Source organism: Acinonyx jubatus, chromosome E1, assembly GCF_027475565.1.
Source record: "Acinonyx jubatus isolate Ajub_Pintada_27869175 chromosome E1, VMU_Ajub_asm_v1.0, whole genome shotgun sequence".
In the NCBI taxonomy this organism is placed as follows: domain Eukaryota; kingdom Metazoa; phylum Chordata; class Mammalia; order Carnivora; family Felidae; genus Acinonyx; species Acinonyx jubatus.
In genome coordinates, this window is record NC_069397.1 from 17,855,661 (window position 1) to 17,873,567 (window position 17,907).

At 52.8% G+C, this 17,907-nt stretch overlaps 4 protein-coding genes across 7 annotated transcripts in view; 2 read left to right on the plus strand and 2 right to left on the minus strand.

Moving 5' to 3' along the window:
• The window catches only part of SARM1 (sterile alpha and TIR motif containing 1), a 24,728-nt gene extending 14,360 nt beyond the window's left edge, over window positions 1–10,368 (minus strand). Inside the window, exon 1 of one of the 2 annotated variants that reach the window (XM_027034484.2) lies at window positions 10,193–10,368. In XM_027034484.2, the coding sequence (XP_026890285.1) occupies window positions 10,193–10,368 (176 nt within the window). Of the gene's footprint in view, window positions 1–3,932; window positions 5,167–10,192 lie in introns of those variants that run through there. The other variant, XM_027034483.2, reaches the window with a different exon arrangement.
• VTN (vitronectin) lies at window positions 6,016–9,031 on the plus strand. The gene is made up of 8 exons (XM_015081418.3): window positions 6,016–6,227; window positions 6,330–6,449; window positions 6,526–6,843; window positions 6,924–7,063; window positions 7,321–7,477; window positions 7,672–7,824; window positions 8,252–8,593; window positions 8,835–9,031. Exons 1-8 carry the CDS (start codon window positions 6,164–6,166, stop codon window positions 8,945–8,947), a joined length of 1,407 nt encoding a protein of 468 aa, XP_014936904.1. The 5' UTR covers window positions 6,016–6,163; the 3' UTR covers window positions 8,948–9,031.
• TMEM199 (transmembrane protein 199) lies at window positions 10,280–17,878 on the minus strand. Of its 3 annotated transcripts, none has more exons than XM_027034489.2 (6): window positions 17,638–17,877; window positions 16,559–16,632; window positions 16,113–16,202; window positions 15,554–15,596; window positions 15,222–15,334; window positions 10,280–10,418 (listed from the first exon to the last, which is right to left on the minus strand). In XM_027034489.2, exons 1-6 carry the CDS (start codon window positions 17,846–17,848, stop codon window positions 10,407–10,409), a joined length of 543 nt encoding a protein of 180 aa, XP_026890290.1. In that variant the 5' UTR covers window positions 17,849–17,877; the 3' UTR covers window positions 10,280–10,406. The 3 variants fall into 3 exon arrangements, with proteins under 3 accessions (XP_026890290.1, XP_014936889.2, XP_026890289.1); XM_015081403.3 differs by lacking the exon at window positions 10,280–10,418 and adding an exon at window positions 13,544–14,948; XM_027034488.2 differs by lacking the exon at window positions 10,280–10,418 and adding an exon at window positions 14,876–15,015 and having other exon boundaries at window positions 17,638–17,878.
• On the plus strand, window positions 10,300–11,907 carry SEBOX (SEBOX homeobox). The gene is made up of 3 exons (XM_015081421.3): window positions 10,300–10,413; window positions 10,583–10,743; window positions 10,883–11,907. The coding sequence occupies exons 1-3, from the start codon at window positions 10,383–10,385 to the stop codon at window positions 11,261–11,263; spliced, it is 573 nt and encodes a 190-aa protein (XP_014936907.1). The 5' UTR covers window positions 10,300–10,382; the 3' UTR covers window positions 11,264–11,907.
• Window positions 17,879–17,907: the final 29 nt, after the last annotated feature.

A 17,907-nucleotide genomic window follows, 5' to 3' on the forward strand; every position in this document is an offset into this window, starting at 1 on the left:
GGAAAACAGGCTGGGATGCACGGTGAAATTAAGGAGATATACATCCTACAAGCCAGGAATTGGAGCTCTTGAGCTTATAGCCAAAGAAAGTATCACAGTCCACAAAAGTCTGTGGAAAAGGTTCACTGCAGGATTGTTTTTGGTGGGGGAAGATGGCAGCAGGCTGGTGTCAAGCCTTGGAGAGTGGAGAGGTAACACGGGCAGGTGACCACTCTGGAGGACTATGGAGCAGTTACAAGTGACTGAACAGATGATAAAACAACAATATTAAAAACATATTAATGAGTGGGTGAAAGTAAGAAATGAAATGTGCTTTGTAACACAGCACTATTTGAGTAAACTAAAAATATATGAACACCAAACAAGAAAATACAGATTTTACCAGGATAAGGATATAAAGATATGCATTAAATATACTGAATGGGTGCCTATGGCATTAAATCAGAAAAATGGTGGGACAGGGGTACCTAGCTGGCTCAGTCAGTGGTGCATGAGACTCTTGATCTCGGGGTTGTGAGTTTGAATCCCACGTTGGGAGCAGAGATTACTTAAAAATAAAATATAGGGAAGAAAGAAAGAAAGAAAGAAAGAAAGAAAGAAAGAAAGAAAGAAAGAAAGAAAGAAAGAAAGAAAAGAAAAGAAGAAAGAAAGAAAGGAAAAGAAAGGAAAAGTAACGGAAGGAAGGAAGGAAGGAAGGAAGGAAGGAAGGAAGGAAGGAAGAAAGGTAGGTAGTGGGACATTAATGAAGAGGAGAAGGGAAGATTGTGGAGACTGTATTCTAGGCATGTATGTATACAAACGCTAGGAGGTATCTGAGAACTGGTGCACTTGGGGACCTGTCCCCACTGCAGCCACACTGAAGTGAAGCCATTTCTAGTGGCTGAGGTGGAAGTTTCAAGGTGGGAGGGAGTAGGGAGAGTGGTGGGGGCCTTCTGAACCATCTAGAGGCATTTGTGAAGTGCACATCTTGATCGAAAATGGGGAGCCACGGAAAGGCTTCAGGAAGGGGAGTGGTCTGCTCTTGCTTGGGTTGCATAGTTGCACAGGAAACTCACTCTGGCTGCTATATGGAGAAAGGATCCCAGGGAGGGAGCCTGGATGCCAGCAGGGCAGGCAGGAGAGTTGCCACACTCCAGGCAGAGGTGAGTTTTCTGTTTTCCTGACCTCCACAAATGATGTCCTCCACAAGTGACATTACCCCCAAAGATTCCAGCCATGGAGTCCTTGCCCCATGAGCACCACAATGACCACAGTGCTTGTGACTTTGTGTCCATTGCAGGTTCCAGCTGAACCCCTAACATGGCATAAGGCCAACACAACTTTGCTCAGAGGATGATCAGAGGTCATGATCCTTGATCTCTACTTTGTGCTTCCAGAACAATCTGACTACATAAACTCTGAGAATATCAGGACCAGAATGTGTCTAAGCAGTCATCTGATCCAACACCTTCATTTCCTGAGAACCATTGAAGAGAAAGTCTTGCTCAGGAACATCAATTCAGAGAGAGGACTTCATTCTGAGTCTCTTAATTCCCAGCCCTCCCCTTTCCCTATGCACTTGACACCCTCAGAGAACTTGAACTGTGTGCTTGTTGTGAGAACTATTGACTCAGATCCCAGCTTCTGCAGCCCCAGAGGCTGTGGTTCAAATCCCAGCTCCAAAGGAGGGCGGAAATTGTACACATACACAGACACACATACAAGCAGGTATATATAATATACATATGTGTGTAAATCCTTGTAAATGCACAGAATTTCTCTGGAAGGATATACTGTGCAAGAAACTTGTTTTGCTTCCTGGTTTGTCTCTAGGGAGGGGGTCTGGGTAGAAAGCGTGTATCTTTTTGTATCTTTGCACTTTTTGAATTTATATGCAATAGCTTTCTGGGTTTTGTGGGTTTTTTTTTTTTTTTTAGTTTATTTATTTATTTTGAGAGAGAGAGAGAGTGCAAGCTGGGAGGGGCAGAGAGAGAGAAAAAGAAAGAGAAAGAGAGAGAGAGAGAGAGAGAGAGAGAGAGAGAGAACCCAAGCAGGTTCCCCCTGTCAATGCAGAGCCCCATGTCGGGTTCGAACTCACAAACCGTGAGATCATGACCTGAGCTGAGATCAAGAGTCAGAGGTGTAAATGACAGCCACCCAGGCACTCCTGATTTTTTTTTTTTTTTTTTAAGACTTGTCTCCTCCCTTATTTACTGTGTATTTCTGGGAAAGCCATTTAACCTGAGTTAAGCCATTTAACCTAATTATGGTCCCCTGAAGGAGCTACACTGTAAATTGCAAAGGCTAGTAGTCACACCCTCACTGGGTGTCATGGGACCAAGTTCAAAAGTTCCTCCGCTGTTGGGTTTTTCTTGGCATTTGGGAGTGAGGGACACTGTGATGGAGGCTCCCAGGCAGTGGGTGTGGCAGCACTATGGGAAGAAGGGAATGGGAAAAGGAGTGTGTGCATTGATTGAGGAACTTTCTTTAAGAGGAGGTTGGTTGATGAAGGAAGGGCAAGATTTCATAAACTCAAATTCAGTGTATCATCTCTCAAAATTTCGAGGGTGACAGGACGTGCTAGACGCTGTCCTTGGTCCTGAAGGGCTGTCAGCACCACCACGTTGTTTCCTGAGACCAGGAGTTAGTAATTCTAAACCAGAGGAGTGGTGTTAGTTTCAACCTTTAAAAACGTCAGTGCAATTTGCATCTTGCAGCCCTCCTCTTCCTCGGGTGTTGGCTGCACCCACTCCCCAAGAGTTCTCATTATAGCTGCCACATCTCACATATCAGACCTACAGGGTACACCCGCCAACCTGTGTGCACCACATCCAGTGAGCACCCACTCCGTTTGCTAGCCCTCCAAATTCACTGATGTTAGATGGGAAATCAATGACTTTCTGAGCAAGCAGAACCCTAACTTGCTCTCCCAGCTTAACTTGCTTCATTCGTGGACTGTACTATTTCCACCATCCACAAAGTTATTTTTCATTTTTGAAAATGGCAAGGAAAGCACCTCTAACCCATGGCCTCACACTTGTGACAGCTGCATGAATTCAAAGTGACCCTTGCAAGACCCTTCTACACCTGAGAGGCCTGAGAATTCAGCATGAGACTGCTGCGTGACAGTTTGGTCTGCTCTGACATCAGATGAGAGAGAAAATGAGTGCGAGGGTCCTCATAGTCCAGGGGAGATCCCAAGAGGCAGACAAGAGAGTCGCAGCCAGGCCTCAGTTGGACCCCACCTACTGGATCTTGGCACTATGGGGGGGGGGGGGCAGAGAACACATACTCTAGCCCCTGCCTAGCTCTGCACCTGTTTCCTCTTCTCTTGCCCATTCATCCCAGTAGAAAACCTTCTGTTCCCCATTAGCAGCTGCAGAATGAGATCATGTCTGGCCTGTTACATGGGCCAAAATGAAGAGGGAGGAAGCAGCTGGTGGATTGGGGGTGGCACGAAGGGGGCAAGTAACCCTTAGGTCAGCACTCATTTCAGCAATCATTTCTCCTCCTCCTACCCCATTTCCTGAGCACTGTTTTCTCTTCCTTTCTCAGTGGCAGAGTGAAGGTAGCAAAGAAGGGCATCTGGGCCTGTGGGGAGGAGGTCTGTGGGTTTAGAGGGCACTGGCAGCTCCATGCTGAACCAGGAACAGATTCCTGTCCAACTACTCTATTCTTCCTCTCCCTGTCTCATTCCTCACGTCACCAGTCTGGGGAGTGAATCCTGGCTGCACTATTAGTTTACCTGTTGTGGCAAATCATTAAACTTTCCGAAGTCTCATTTGCCTCATTTGTGAAATGGACACGCTGATCCCCAGAGGGGGTGTAGTACAGGGATTTGCTGAGGTGAGGGAGGAAAAGGCACAGAGAGTGGCACGAGAGACCCGGGCTGTCGACCACACTTGCTGCCCCACAGCACCCCGCGCTCTCCCTTCAGCCCGTGAGCACCCTACCGGTTCTCAGCCACCAGGATCTGCTCCAGCAGGCGGGCGGCCTGCACGCGCGTCTCCAGCTCCGGCGCCTGCAGCAGTCGCAGCAGCAGGTCGAGGCCGCCGTCCAGGCGGATGGCGTCGCACAGACCCTGGGCTACTTCTCGGCCCACGGCCGGCAGCAACCAGGCCTCCTCCACTAGTTGGAAGACCTCGGCCAGGCCGGCGCCCACGGCTCGCGCGCCCCCCGCCTGCTTCAGCTCAGACAGCGCCTGCTGCAGCTCGGGCAGCGCGCGCTCCAGGGCGCTCTGAACCTCGGCGCCCGCCCCGGGCGACACCTCGCGGGGCCCGCGGCCGCCCGCGGTCCACCATGGGCCCGCACCGCCGCCCCCGTCTGGCCCCGGCACCGCTAGACGCTCAGAGCCTGGCCTTGGGCCCGACATGGTGAAGAAGCGGCACAGCTTATAGGCGGAGAGGAGCAGCGTCAGGACCATGGGCGCGGGGCTGCGGGGTACATCCCCGGTCCGGAGGGGCGGGGCCGGGCAGAGCGCCGGAACTTGGGAAGAGGACAGGAGATGGGGACCAGGTATAAGGTGCAGGAGAGAGGGATGGATAAAAGGGTATCAGGCAGGGGCGCTGGCCAGAAGTTTGGGGGAGGGGCGAGGGCGGGATCTGGAAAGGAGCTTTTGGGTAAAAGGATGCAGGCTCAGATGTAGAGGGTGGGCAGGAGGAGCCAGAAGGGGAGCGAGGGATGGACCCAGACGTCAGCAGGTCTGGGAGGCAGCAACAAGAACAAAGCGCGGCTCCAGCCAGAAGATGCTCTGCAGCAGCCCCGCCTCGGACAAGCCGCAGCAAGGGAGCTGACACTCCGCCCCTCGGTCACGTGGGACTCCTCCCTTGCCGCCTGCGTAGCCTGCACCCGAGCTTCCCCAGCCACGCCCACGCCCTGCGGAGGGGTGGGCGAGGCGACTGGGGAAGAGGGTGCAGAGCGATAGGACAGCCTCACTATCCCACAACGCACCCCCCCCCCCCCCCGCCGACCCCGTGCCCCCGACACTGCAACGAGAAGGCAACACCGTGGAGCGTGCGCCCTGCCTGAACTGTGGTCAAATCAACCATAATAACGATTCGGTACAACTCTCGAGACCCTTTAGGCCCGTTTCTCAAGCCTTGCAACATGCTTTAGGGGGTCGAGATTAGTGTTCCCATTTAACAGCTGAACCGACTGAAGCTCATAGAAAAGAGATTCCCCCAAGTCACCCACCTCTCTGGTTACGGAAGAGAAAAATGCAGTTGGAAACTCAGAATCATTTCTTCCAGGTAGTGGGAGGGTTTCAGGAAGCCTGTGGACCCCAACCCTTGGCACAAAATCAGGCGTTCTGTGCCAGGGGCGTTTTCTGGAAAGAGGGATGCTACTTCTCAAGAGAGTCTGAAAGTGCCAAGAACTAGGCTATTCTTTGCGGATGGGGAGACTGAAGGTGGAGACAGGGAGCAGTGAATGAGCAGGAGACCGAGGAATCAAATCCAGTCCAAATGGTTAATATTCACCCAATTTGCTGTGCTGTGAAGACCAGCTTGGGGAAATCAATGCACCCAAGAGGTGAACCTAAACACGAAACTCTGTTATTGTTTTTTTAAACAGAGTTTTAAAAAATTCCCCCCAGGGTGCTTACCAGCATTCCTTCAACCCCCCTTTCACTGCCCTAAATACACAACGGGTGGGTGACACACTCAGCCAGGGATGTGCCTGTTCAAACAGATCGCAGATAAACAACCATTTATGGAGAATGAAGTCGGCGCTACTCCAGGCATGAGGCATTTTGTCTGCTTTAGCTCATGTAACCCCCAACACATCATGAGGCAAGTATTAATAGTCTCACTTTACCAAAAAGAATACCAAGGCAGGCAAAACAGTTTGCCCAAGGTCACGCAGCCTCTGGGTGGCACAGTGGGCCTTCTTTCTGACCTTCAGATCCATGGTGCTAGTCCCCTTCTGACATGACACCGACCGAGCTTGGCAAGGATCCTATTCACTGTTCTCTCGGGTCCAGAGTTCCAGGAATGTGACCTTTGCAGCCACTGGGGTCTGGGGCACTGGGGGCTGGGCCAGAGACTGAGCAAATAGAGCAGCAGAGAAGGCAGCTCCTCTCCTTTGGCTCCTTCTCTCCCTGTCCCCGCTCTCCCGCATCACAGTGGAGATTGCAGGGAGCCCAGAGCCCAGTTCGCCAGCCAGGCTGGAGGCTGGAGGCCCTGCCATGGCATCCCCAAGGCCCCTACTGATACTTGCCCTGCTGGCATGGGTTGTTCTGGCTGACCAAGGTGCAAGAGGGTGTTGGTGGTCGTTTGGGTCAACGAAGGGTGGGCGAGGGCGGTCTGGGCTTGGCCGTGCCAACTGATATCCCCTCTATCTCCTCCCCACAGAGTCGTGCAAGGGCCGCTGCACAGAGGGCTTCAACGCTGACAGGAAGTGTCAGTGTGACGAGCTCTGCTCATACTACCAGAGCTGCTGTGAGGACTACGTGGCTGAGTGCAAACCCCAAGGTGCGTCCGGAGGGGCTGGATGGGCCCGGGGTCCCCTCTGCAGCTGGAGACTCACCACCACCCACTGTGCCCACAGTGACGCGTGGGGATGTATTCACTCTGCCAGAAGATGAGTACGGGGTCTACAACTACTTTGAGGAGACCAGAGACAACAGCAGTGTCCTCCCACAGCCAGAGAGCACCAGCCAGGGTCCCGACCTGCAGGCCCAGACTGAAGTGTCTCCTGACCAGGAGACCTTCGAGGAACCTTTTCTGAACCCTACACAGGGGACCCTGGGGCCTGAGACCTCTGATCAAGACATCCCTGAGTCCCCGGTGGTGGAAGAGCTATGCAGTGGGAAGCCCTTTGACGCCTTCACTGACCTCAAGAATGGCTCCCTCTTTGCCTTCCGAGGTGACTCCAGGGGCAGGTGTTGGGGGGTGGGGGTCTGCCTCTGGGACAACCCCTCCCTCACACAGACTCTCCCATTCTAGGGCAGTACTGTTATGAACTGGATGAAGAGGCAGTGAGCCCTGGGTACCCCAAGCTTATCCAAGATGTCTGGGGCATTGAGGGCCCCATTGATGCTGCCTTCACCCGCATCAACTGCCAGGGGAAGACCTACCTCTTCCAGGTGCCAGGCCCAGGGGCCGTGGGTCAGAGCCAAGGGTATCTAGACAGGGGTTGAGGGCTGCTGTGCCCAGTACTAGGGCGGGCAAGATGGCTGGATCACAGCCTGTAGTCCCTGGCTGGGGCTCTTGAGGACGGGAAAGCCCAAGGCTCCAGGTCCTGGGCAACAAGCCTAGAATTGGGACAGCTGCCTGGGGTGGGGGACTCGGCCTGTGCTCAGCCAGCCACATCCTCACTCCCCCTTCCTTCCCTACTGCTTAGGGTCATCAATACTGGCGCTTCGAGGATGGTGTTCTGGACCCAGATTACCCCCGCAACATCTCTGAAGGCTTCAAGGGCATTCCGGACAACGTGGATGCAGCCTTGGCTCTCCCTGCTCATAGCTACAGTGGCCGGGAGCGGGCCTACTTCTTCAAGGGTATTAAGGGAGTGGGTGGGGAAAAGAGCAGGCAGTGGGGCAGTCTGGGCTTTCCTCCACACTCCTCTATGGGGAGGCCTCAAATTACGTTCGGCACTCCCACTCCCCGGCCAGGAGCTCCTATCTCCAGCAGCCTTGGCGCTGGCTTTCTGGCCTCACTCATGAACCTCCCCCCATCCCATTTCCCCACTCAGGGAGACAGTACTGGGAGTATGAGTTCCAGCAGCAGCCCAGTCAGGAGGAATGTGAAGGCAGCTCCCTGTCCGCAGTGTTTGAACACTTTGCCCTGCTGCAGCGCGACAGCTGGGAGACCCTCTTTGAATTTCTCTTCGGGAACAGATTCTCTGGTATGGAGAGAGGGAGAGCAAGCCTCGCTTTCTCCTCAAGAGGGCTGGGATCTCCAGGGTAGGGACAGGGCAAGGCTGGCCGGAGGGGGCCGTGATTGCGGAGCTGGGGTTCAAAAGCTGTTTGCTCAAGCCAGACTTTGCTTCTGTTGACCTTTGGGGGGAGGTCCACCTGGACCCCACACCTTGGACTTTGCCTAGTGCAGCTGAGGGCACAGCCAGCAGGAGGAGGGCCTATGACTGAGGCAAGTGGGGAGGGATGCAGTGGAGGAAGGCTAGGGCAAAGAGCACCGAACAGAGAGTCAGAGGGCTGGGGTGCTGTGCTCTGCCATGAGCTTGCTCTGCCCTCAGGCAAGGCACGGCCCATAGTTGGGCACCAGATGAACTCTCCAGGCCCACAACGCTCTCATTAACCTCTTCCCTGCCACAGGCGGTGCTGGACAGCCCCGGCTCATCAGCCGGGACTGGCCTGGTGTACCCAGGCAAGTAGATGCGGCCATGGCCGGCCGCATCTACGTCTCAGGCTCAGCTCCCCAATCCTGGGCCAAGAAGCAGAAGTCTAGGCGGCGTAACCGTAAACGCTACCGCTCACGCCGTAACCGTGGCCGAGGCCGCAGCCAGAACCCCCACCGGCAGTCCCGTTCAGCCTGGCTGTCCTGGCTCTCCAGTGAGGAGGACAGCCTGGGCATCTACAACTATCGTGACTACGACATGGACTGGCTTGTGCCTGCCACCTGCGAGCCCATCCAAAGTGTTTACTTCTTCTCAGGAGGTGGGAGCCCGTGCCATCCCTGTAGCTGGTCTAGCTGGGGTCTTCCCTGCTGTCCCTGGTCCGCATGGGCTGAACATGGCCCTTGGGAGGTGACTCCAGAAAGCCAGGCTGGGAGTCCTAGGCTGCGTTGTGGATGTTCACTCACCCTTCCGGGAGAGACCCAGGGCTTCTTTCTCAGGGCAGGGGTGTGTGGGCAGGGCCTGGCTGGGTCTCACACACCCTCTGCTGATCTCCCTTCCAGACAAGTACTACCGAGTCAACCTTCGCACACGGCAAGTGGACACCGTGAGCCCTCCTTACCCACGCTCCATCGCCCAGTACTGGCTGGGCTGCCCAGCCCCTGGCCGCCAGTAGGAATCGGAGCCTGCACAGCTGGGCCCTCCACTGTTCCTTCCTCAACCACTTCCGCCCATCCCAATAAAGACCCCTTGGTCCTGAGTTTAAGACTGCTGTCCTGACTGGAGTGGACAGGCAGAGACCGGGATCTGCCTGGGGAAAGGAGGGGAAGCTGGGCTGTCACGAAGTCTTGGAGGAGGAGAGTGTCCTTGTGTCCAGTCCAGGTTGGGCTCAGGCTTTCTCCGTGAACCGGAAAAGCTCCGGCCTGGGGAGGGCCTCACGAGTGCTAGGCTTCCTCCTGAGCTAAGCCTACCAGCCTACCAACGTTGGCGGGAGCTTAAACAGCTCTGGTGATGACAGGAGCCACCAAGTGCCTTTCCCAGCCCTGGGCTTCCTTTGCCTCTCGGAGTTGACTAGGGTCTTGGAGGAGAGAGATGGGGCAGAGGGCAAGCGGTTCTGGTTCCGCTTTTCTGCCCCTTCTGAGCCTGCAAGGTGGTTAGCCTAGGGAACTGGTCAGCATGCTCCCCAAACCCACCCCTAGGATGAGCCTTTCTTTGAGGCCTCTGTCTTGGGTCTGGGGTCTGGGGCACTGAGGTTAGGAGTGGAAAGGGCAAGAACTCAAAGGAAATCCAAATGCACCCACTTCTCTTAGAAAAGGGACTCAAAAGACTTACAAGGATGAATACTCTGTAAACAAAACAAAACAAAACAAAACACAAACAAGCATCTTTCTTAAAACTCCTCGATTGTACCTGTGAAACCTCCTCTGATTCCTGGACTCCAAGGTTCCTGGACTCCAAGAAGCCCATCTGGGCTCTCAAGGGGCCATGGAGACAGGGCTCGGTGCAGGCAAATCTCTAAAGCAGACCCGAGGGCAAGCTGGTGGTAACATCTGCTCTCCAGCTCTGCTGAGGGCGGACTGGCTGCGGTTCATCTGCCGTCTCCCTGTCAGCCTCCTCATCCTGTCCAGCTTCACCAGCCCAGCCCCAGGCTGTGGCACAGGACTGCATCCACCGTCCCCTGGGGGAACTGGGGCACTGGGGCACTGAGGGCTCCAAGGGGGAAGGTGAAGCAGTGGGAGTGCTAGAGAGAAGGATCTCTTTGGCTTCCTTCCGGGCAAATCCTGGGAGGATTTTCACAAAGTACAGGATTTCAGACACAGACTGTGGGGTGTGGGGTGTGAGGAGAGGGGCTCAGACCAGCTTTCTTTGTGAGGCCCTGGAGGAGCAGGGGCCAGAGAAGTTTTGCCCCATCCATACTCACACAAGCCCAACACTGTCCCTGGCTTCTACTCTTCCCTCTGGGACTTCTCTGCTCCCCATCGGCTCGAGATGAAACCTCTCCCCTCCTGGAGGCGGGGCCAGCCTTCTGAGCAGGATAAAACCCCACAAGGAGGGGTGGTGTGGGCACAGCCTTGGCATGGCCCTCCGGCTCCTCATTCTCTGCCGGCTCCATGGCCAGCCCTGTGGATGCATCCTCAACAGGTGATCTGGTGGGGAAAGGGTGGGCAGGGGGTGAATGAGGGGGAAGGTGTGATGGGGAAAGGCTGAAGCAGGGGAGTGGAGTAGAGGCTTCAGGGTCAGCTGGGGGTTTTGAGGTTGGGATGGAGGCTTTTGCGGGGAGTCCCAGCTTGACCCCTACTCCGGCCCACAGGCCATGCCAGTGGGCTGGGTCCCCACCGGAGAAAGCGGACCACTTTCAGCAGAGGGCAGCTGCTGGAGTTGGAGCGGGTGTTTGCAGCCCGGCCCTACCCTGACATTGGCACCCGTGAGCACCTGGCCCGGGTCACCTGCCTTCCTGAGGCCAAGATACAGGTGAGCAGTGACCCCCTCTCAGGGTGGGGGTACTCTCACACAGCCCCTTTCCTCTGGGTATCCTGCCTCCAGGTTTTGCTTTCCCTGTACCTGGGGGAGGGTGGTTGGAGCCAGAAGAGATTCCTTTTTCCCTTACCAGGTGTGGTTCCAGAACCGCCGGGCCAAGAGAATCAAGAATACGAAGGCAGGAGGCCTAAGCCCGAGGCCAGAGCCCCCCCCAAGAGCCCGTTCTCTTCCAGACACCCTCCAGCAGTCCCGGGAGCCCCGAAAACTAGGCCAGCTCCCGCCCTCCAACAGCACTCCTCAGTGTGCCTCACTGTGTAGACATGCCTCCTGCTCAGCTCCTGGCTTGGGTCCAGGGCAGGGCCGGGCAGGGGCTAAAGCTGTAGCCCCATGGGGACCAGCTGGGGCTTCAGCGACCCACCTTTCTTCAGAACGAGCTACTCCCCAGACCTCGTTGGGCAGCCTGTCTGACCTCATCTATGCCTCAGCCATTGTCACCAACCAGGACCACTCCTAATCTAAGTCCTGAACTTGTGAGACCCCTCCTCTGGCTCTGCAGCCTACCCCCGCCCGTTAGGACTGAACACATCAGAAGTGGATCCCCTGTCCCTCCTTTTACACAAGGGAGTTCTCTTATTGGAAGGAAGTTTAGCTCAGGGATCCCTCCCCTCCATTGTCCTCCAGGCCAGCCTAGAGTCACCAGCTACCCAGCACCCTGCTCCTCCTGGGGCATATGCCCATCGCCGTGGCAGGAGGTACCTTTAGAGAGATGAGGTCAGGGCCATGTTTTCCACCTCTCACGCCAGGCCTGGCCCCAATTCTTCTCATCCCAACTGACAACTCCTCCTCCCTCTAAAGAATGGGCAGCCGTCCCTCTGTTTTAGCCCATTAGCTAACTGCTAAGTGAGTATGGTGAGGAGAGAACTGAAACTCACCCCGGATGGTGGGGAACCCACCCTTTTGTAGCCCAGGCCCCCTCTCCTGACCTACCACCACCTAGACAAATTAATCAGAACCATGGATCTGAAGAGGAAGTGACAGTAGAGTAATACAGTGGAAAGAAAAGCTCCGGGCTTATGTTGATTTAATTTTCACAAAGATCAGATTGGCTGCCCTCTGACCCGAGGCTGTGGAGACAACCTGACAGATTTAGCATGGGGCGGGGGGGGGGGGGGGGGTGTACGTGGCAACACTGGGTTTTCATATCACTGTCATCTGTAATACCAACTAATCTCCAAATAAAACCCAAACTCTATACCTTAATCTGGATTGTCGTGTGCTGCAAATGAATGGGGACAAGAGCCGTTTGCTTTTGAAATGTATCTCCATCACCTAATCCCTAAACAGGGTCAGGTTCCACACAGATACTGGGTGGGAGGTATTACCCAGGCTTCTACTGGGATTAGTTAGGGGGACAGTTAATTGAAGGGTTTAGGGCTCTGGCTGACAGACCCTAGGGAGATGGGAGCCTCTGCTGGCACCTTCTGTTCCGGCTCCTACCGATTCCAGGACACTCCAGCTGCCTTCACCTCTGGAGCTGCTTTGCTCCAGAAAAGCATAGAGGGTCTAAACTGGATTCAAATCCTGGCTCTGCTACGTAACCTCGTAAATCTCTAAAAGTCTATGAGCCTGCAAGCTGGGGCGGGGGGGGGGGGGTGGATAACGTATCTTCTCTCCATTTTGGGCATGAGAAGCAATGATGTTAAGTAACAGGCTACATGTGATGTGTGACATGCTATAAAAGCTCTCAATTCATGCAAATTGCCTCTCCCTCTCCACACAGCAGGCTATGAGAAACTGGGAAGGCCCCAAACTTCTTGTTCCTCTGGCTTCCTGCCAAGCACTCCCCTTTGGGAAGCCCTGGGCCCAGGCTGCACTGGAGAAAAGTATGGGACGGTGAGATGGAGTAAGCGGCGGAGAGCAGAGTTCCCTCCACTGCAATGAGAGCCAGAGGACAGGCCACCTGATCGCTATCTCCAACTCTGCCCTTGCAGATGAAAAACCACTTTGCACTGTGCAGATATCCTTGGCAGGAACTAGGTCTTCTACCCCTTGATCTCCAGAAGCTAGCACAGTACTTGGCTCATAAAGGAGTTCTCAGTAAGTGTTCGATGCCACAGAAGCCTGTTGGCTTCTGAGTAGGGGATTGGGATCAGGTAAGGACCCCATTCTAGTGAAAGGGGTGTGTGTGTGGAAGGACTCCAATCTCAGGATAAGAAGGCGCCCTAGGTCAGAAGCTGTTTGAGGGGGCCTGCTCTTTATCTAACATTTGGAAGTCTTCTAACCTTCCAATCCAGGTATCTGGGGGATGTGAAAGCTTAAGGCTATGTGGGTACAACAGGCTACCGGGCCCACAGAGTTCAGCACTGGTAGAGCCACGAACCCCCACAAAAATTCAGTGCATCTTCTAAACCACACTGGGTTGCCAGAAACATTATAAAATGCCACCTGCACTTCTTCTCACAGTTGACATTCCTTTTAATCGACAATAGAAATTCTAAGATTTCTCAACAAAGTGATCTATGGTGGAAGAGAAGGACCTGAACCCTCCCTCTCTCTCACGTATTGTCTGGAGAAGCTCAGACTGGCAGAAACTGGCAAACACTGTAGAGCAAATGTCTACTGAGCCAATGTTCTTTCCAAGAACAGAAGAGTACCCTGGGAGAAAACAAAAGACCACAGGAGCTCATGGTGTGAATAAATGGAAAGGAGTACACCATTAGGAGCAGACCCTGAACAATGATCAGATCTAAGGAATCTTTGGGCTTCTGTGTTGTCACAAGACTTGAGATAAGAATACAGTGGGTACCATAAATATTTATTGAATAAATAACTATCACTAATAGTTTTTAAGTACACGTATACAGACTTTATCACTATACCATTAATCTAAGTTCTTGCAAGTTTAACATTACACAGGGACTTCAGGACAACCTAACAATCTTTGGCTCCCTTTACAGAAGAAGGACCACAGCTGGTCATCTGATCTCTCTCAGCCTTTGTCTTCGGGAAGAGGGGCCTAAAACCATTCCCTCTTCCAACCTCCAGGATGGTTGTGAAGACCAAAAGCAACCACGGAAAGCAGTTACTCAACTATGCACATTTACAAACTATTTTTAGCACCCCACCCCCCACAAATATTTTAAGAACCTACATAAAAAATCCTCCATTAGGCTTATGTATAACAATATGTGTACATACTCATGTTATGTATACATATTCACATGTATGTCTCTTCGTGTTCACATATACAGTCAAGCCTGACGACAAACCATACCTACAAAGAACATCTCCCTTTATTAGCTGAGACAATCCACGGTAGGCATACTCTTCCCACCAACACACACAAGCACAAAGAGATTTTCAATTAAAATCACACATACTGTTTTGCCATCTGAATTGGTTTCATTTTTGGAGGCAGAGCAAAGGGTGATGGGGAGGTGGGAAGTTTAAGGAAGGCTGATGAGTGGCAGAGATGGGCAGAAGCATACAGAAAATGTGAAAAAGGCAAGCGGAAGAAAGAAGATGAAGACAGAAATGAAGATTCCAGAAAGGTAGCTGCCTAGCTCCCAATTTCACCATCCCATGCCAAACAGCCTTTCTCTTATTCGATGTCCTGTGATCAGTTCCTCTTCTGGCACAAACTGGAGAAAGGAAATCCTTTGTTTTCTTGGAGCCTACTGATCTAAATTACAGGTCTGCATCAAGGATGTATGCAGCAAAGGTGACCATCAATTTATGCACTTGGGCAATTTCAAGGCAGGAGTGTCTGCTTCTTGGAAGGCCTGTATTCTATTTACTCCTGATGGAAAAACCCAGCCTCAGCAGTGCCCAGGTGGACTGGAGAAGGCAGATGGGCACTGGGTTCAGGAGAAGGTACTGAAAGACCAGTTCTTTTCAGTTGTTGTCTCAGTCTCTTTTACTGCCCCTCTGGAAATTGACAGAGGATGCCCTCCCCGCCCCCTGCAGGACCAGCAGGTGGCCTTGGCTTGGCCCTCTAACCGGAGCTGAGGACGAAGAGCCTGACAGGTTGACTGAGAGTCAGTGACTGGCAGCTGGGAGCCTGGAGTCTCCCAAAATCCACTCCACACTTTGATGAGGAACCATCAAAGCTCTCCCAATTCGCCTTCCATCGCCCGCACCATGACATACAGCTCGGCCAGACCCACCACAGAGGCCACGATCAATGCAGCCAGGACCCGCTGGGGAGAGAGAGAACCAGGCTTAGGGGATGCAGGTCAGAATCCAACTCTGCAGCCTCCAGCACCTCTGAGAAGAATGGGGGGAAGGGAAGAAAAGAGGATCTGGATTCTCTTCAGGTTATTATGTACCTCCATGACTGCTGGACAGCTCAATGCTCCTCCTCTAAATGTTTGTTTAACACCTAACTTGTTCAAGGCACCTTCACATACCTTCCTCCCTCTTCCACCAATACCCCCACCTGGGGCACCCTGCCCTGCCCAGTGCCTACTTACTGAGGCCATTTCTGCGAAGATATATTGGCTTCCAAGGTAAGTGCAGACGAAGGCAGCTGCTACCGTGACAATAAAGTTGAAGATGGTGATGACCAGAGCTTTCACTGACCTCACTTTGGGGAAGAACCCAGGGAAGAAACCTTTAGGTCAGCATCCTCCATGAGGCCTGCCCTCTTATCTCAGGACTGCCCCTCCCCCATCAAGCGGGTTACCCTCTAACGGCAAGGCTGAATAGCTTAGGCTTAAACCCAGAGCACTGGGGTGGAAAAGAAGTGCCATGACCAACCCCTCCCAGGGAGAGGCTTTAGCAATCTGATTGCCTAGCAGCTCACCTTGCTTTCCGAGGTCACTAAGAGTCCCACCGTGCCTCGAATCCTGGGAAAAAGAAAATGCAAATGATTTCAAAATGGAAGCAGCTCAGAGGTGGCCCAGAGAACACCCATTTGTCAGTCTGGGCTCTGCTCTCTTTATTCCCCAACACATTAACTCTGCCTTCTCCATGGATTCTGTTGTCTGGGACTGACTGGATTCTTTTCTGGACCACAGATCAAGCATTTCAGAGGAAGGGCATAGGCTCCCAATACCCATCTACTCCTCTCCTGCTCCAGGGCAGGAGCATGCCACAGAATAATAGGGAGCCCTGTCAGAAGAAAGGCTCCAAGGCTTGTCTCCATCTCTACCACTTTTAAGAATCAGTCACCATCTGAGCCCAGAGTCTCAGTTAGGGAGTTGGGAATTAGACTGGGTTTGTAGGCAGCACAGAGCTTCGATGGTCCCTGAAGAGTATAAAAACCAAGCTTCCATGTTGTTTCTTCCCTATGTACCTCTTCCCAGCGCAGGGCTCTGCTTTCAGGGGCTACTCAGTCCAGGTACTGAAGAGCAGGCCCTTACCTGACAGGTGACGTTGTGGGTGATCCGCTTATATTCCTCGTTGGCCAGCTGTATCTTAATCTTCTCCAAACGGGCAACTAGCTCTGGGTTCTGGGGCAGAAAAATCAAATGACAAGGATATTCCCAGCTTTCTAGAAAGCAAGTCACAACCACTGGTCTCAGGGGGCAAAGCACTGCTAAGGGTGCCAAGAGATTCATGTACCAGTTCTGCCCCCACTGTTTTGGAAAATTTTTGTGGGTGGGGGGGGGAGGGGAGAGGGAGCCGGGGTGCTGGGAATCTGTTTTTCAAGCAGTCAAAGCAGAACAATATCCAGATCTCCCACCCCGGCTCTCAAGGATTTAAAAGACAAATGTCTGAGCCCAAAGACTGATTCATAAATCTGAATGTATCACGAATAAGTCCAGTTCAGCCAATACCCACTCTCACAAATATATCCCTTACATACCCGGGGAGGCTTCACAACCTCTGGGAGATAGATTTCACTGCCTTCTAGGAGCTCATGAAGGTATAGTGTGGAACCTGGAAAGAAAAGATTTCCACAAACATAATGATAAATAGAACTGAGGTCGAAGGATTAAGATCAGAGAAGGGTCTAGTCCTTCTATTCTTTCTACCAAAACAAAGTATGGCCATTCGTATCTCAATTCATCTCCAAGATCGTTTTCAATTGAGAAGAATCAAAGACAATTCCACATAAGTATCTCCTAATGCGCATACTGACTTTTGAATGTCAGCTCTCAATTATCTTGCCAATGTCACAACTAACACATAAGCCACTTACACTTGCCTTTAGATTAGGTCATGCTGCAGCCACAACAGAACTGCCCAATATAGTTTTCGGTCACAGTAATGCTAAATACTCAGAGGACAGTGTACTAGATGACCTCTATAGTCTACCTTTTGTATGTCTGGGCAAGCCATGCTAATTATGGCAAAAGACCTTACAAGCCAGTGTGGTCTTAGTCCCTCCCTTTACAGTTAAGGGAACTGAGACCCAATGAAAGGAAATGACTTCTCCAAGGGAAGTTTGTGGCAGAGCTAGGACTAGGACTCAGATGCTACTCCAGTTCAGGTCTTTGAACAGAGCTTTCCATAATCCTATGTAAAAAAAAAACAGAAACAAAACAAAAAATAAACTATCAGATTTAACTTGTTTTTGAGATGGAAAGAAATCCAGATCCCCAAACAGGACGAGCTCACTATTCTAAGTAGACCTGGTCTTCCTCAAAGATCAGGCGGCCCTAAGTAGGCCTGGTAGTTCACGAGGAGACTTTGAAGAGAAAAAAAAAAGTGCACAAGTAAATTTGGTCATCCACGAGAAATCCCCATGGAAGTTGTTAAGCCAGTGGGCTGCCCTACGGTTTATGAGGTGACTCTTGGGTTGGCTAGATGGCCGTTCGCGGGCGAAGGAGAGTGATGGATTCCCCCCCCCCCCCTCATAGCGATGACAGAGGTGGGAAAAGGCTCAGGAAGGACAAGACTCTGGAAAAACGGAGGAGAGCCGGGTTGGAGACTGGGGCTCACCCCTCTCTCTCAAGTACTGATGCAGATCTCGGATCAAGCGGAAAGAAACCAGGCGCGCGGAGCCACTGGGAAAATCACCACTCTTGGGCTTCTTCCCTAGCGCGGTCTCAAGTTCTGCCCGCAGCTTCCGGGGCAGCTGTTCTGGCTCCAGCTCCCCGCCGGGGCCCAAGGCGCGCACCAGCCGCTCGCCGGCAACCAAGCGAGACGCCATGTCCAGCGGCTTATGGTCAGGTGACCCGGGGCCGGGACTTCCGCCCATCGCGCACCGGA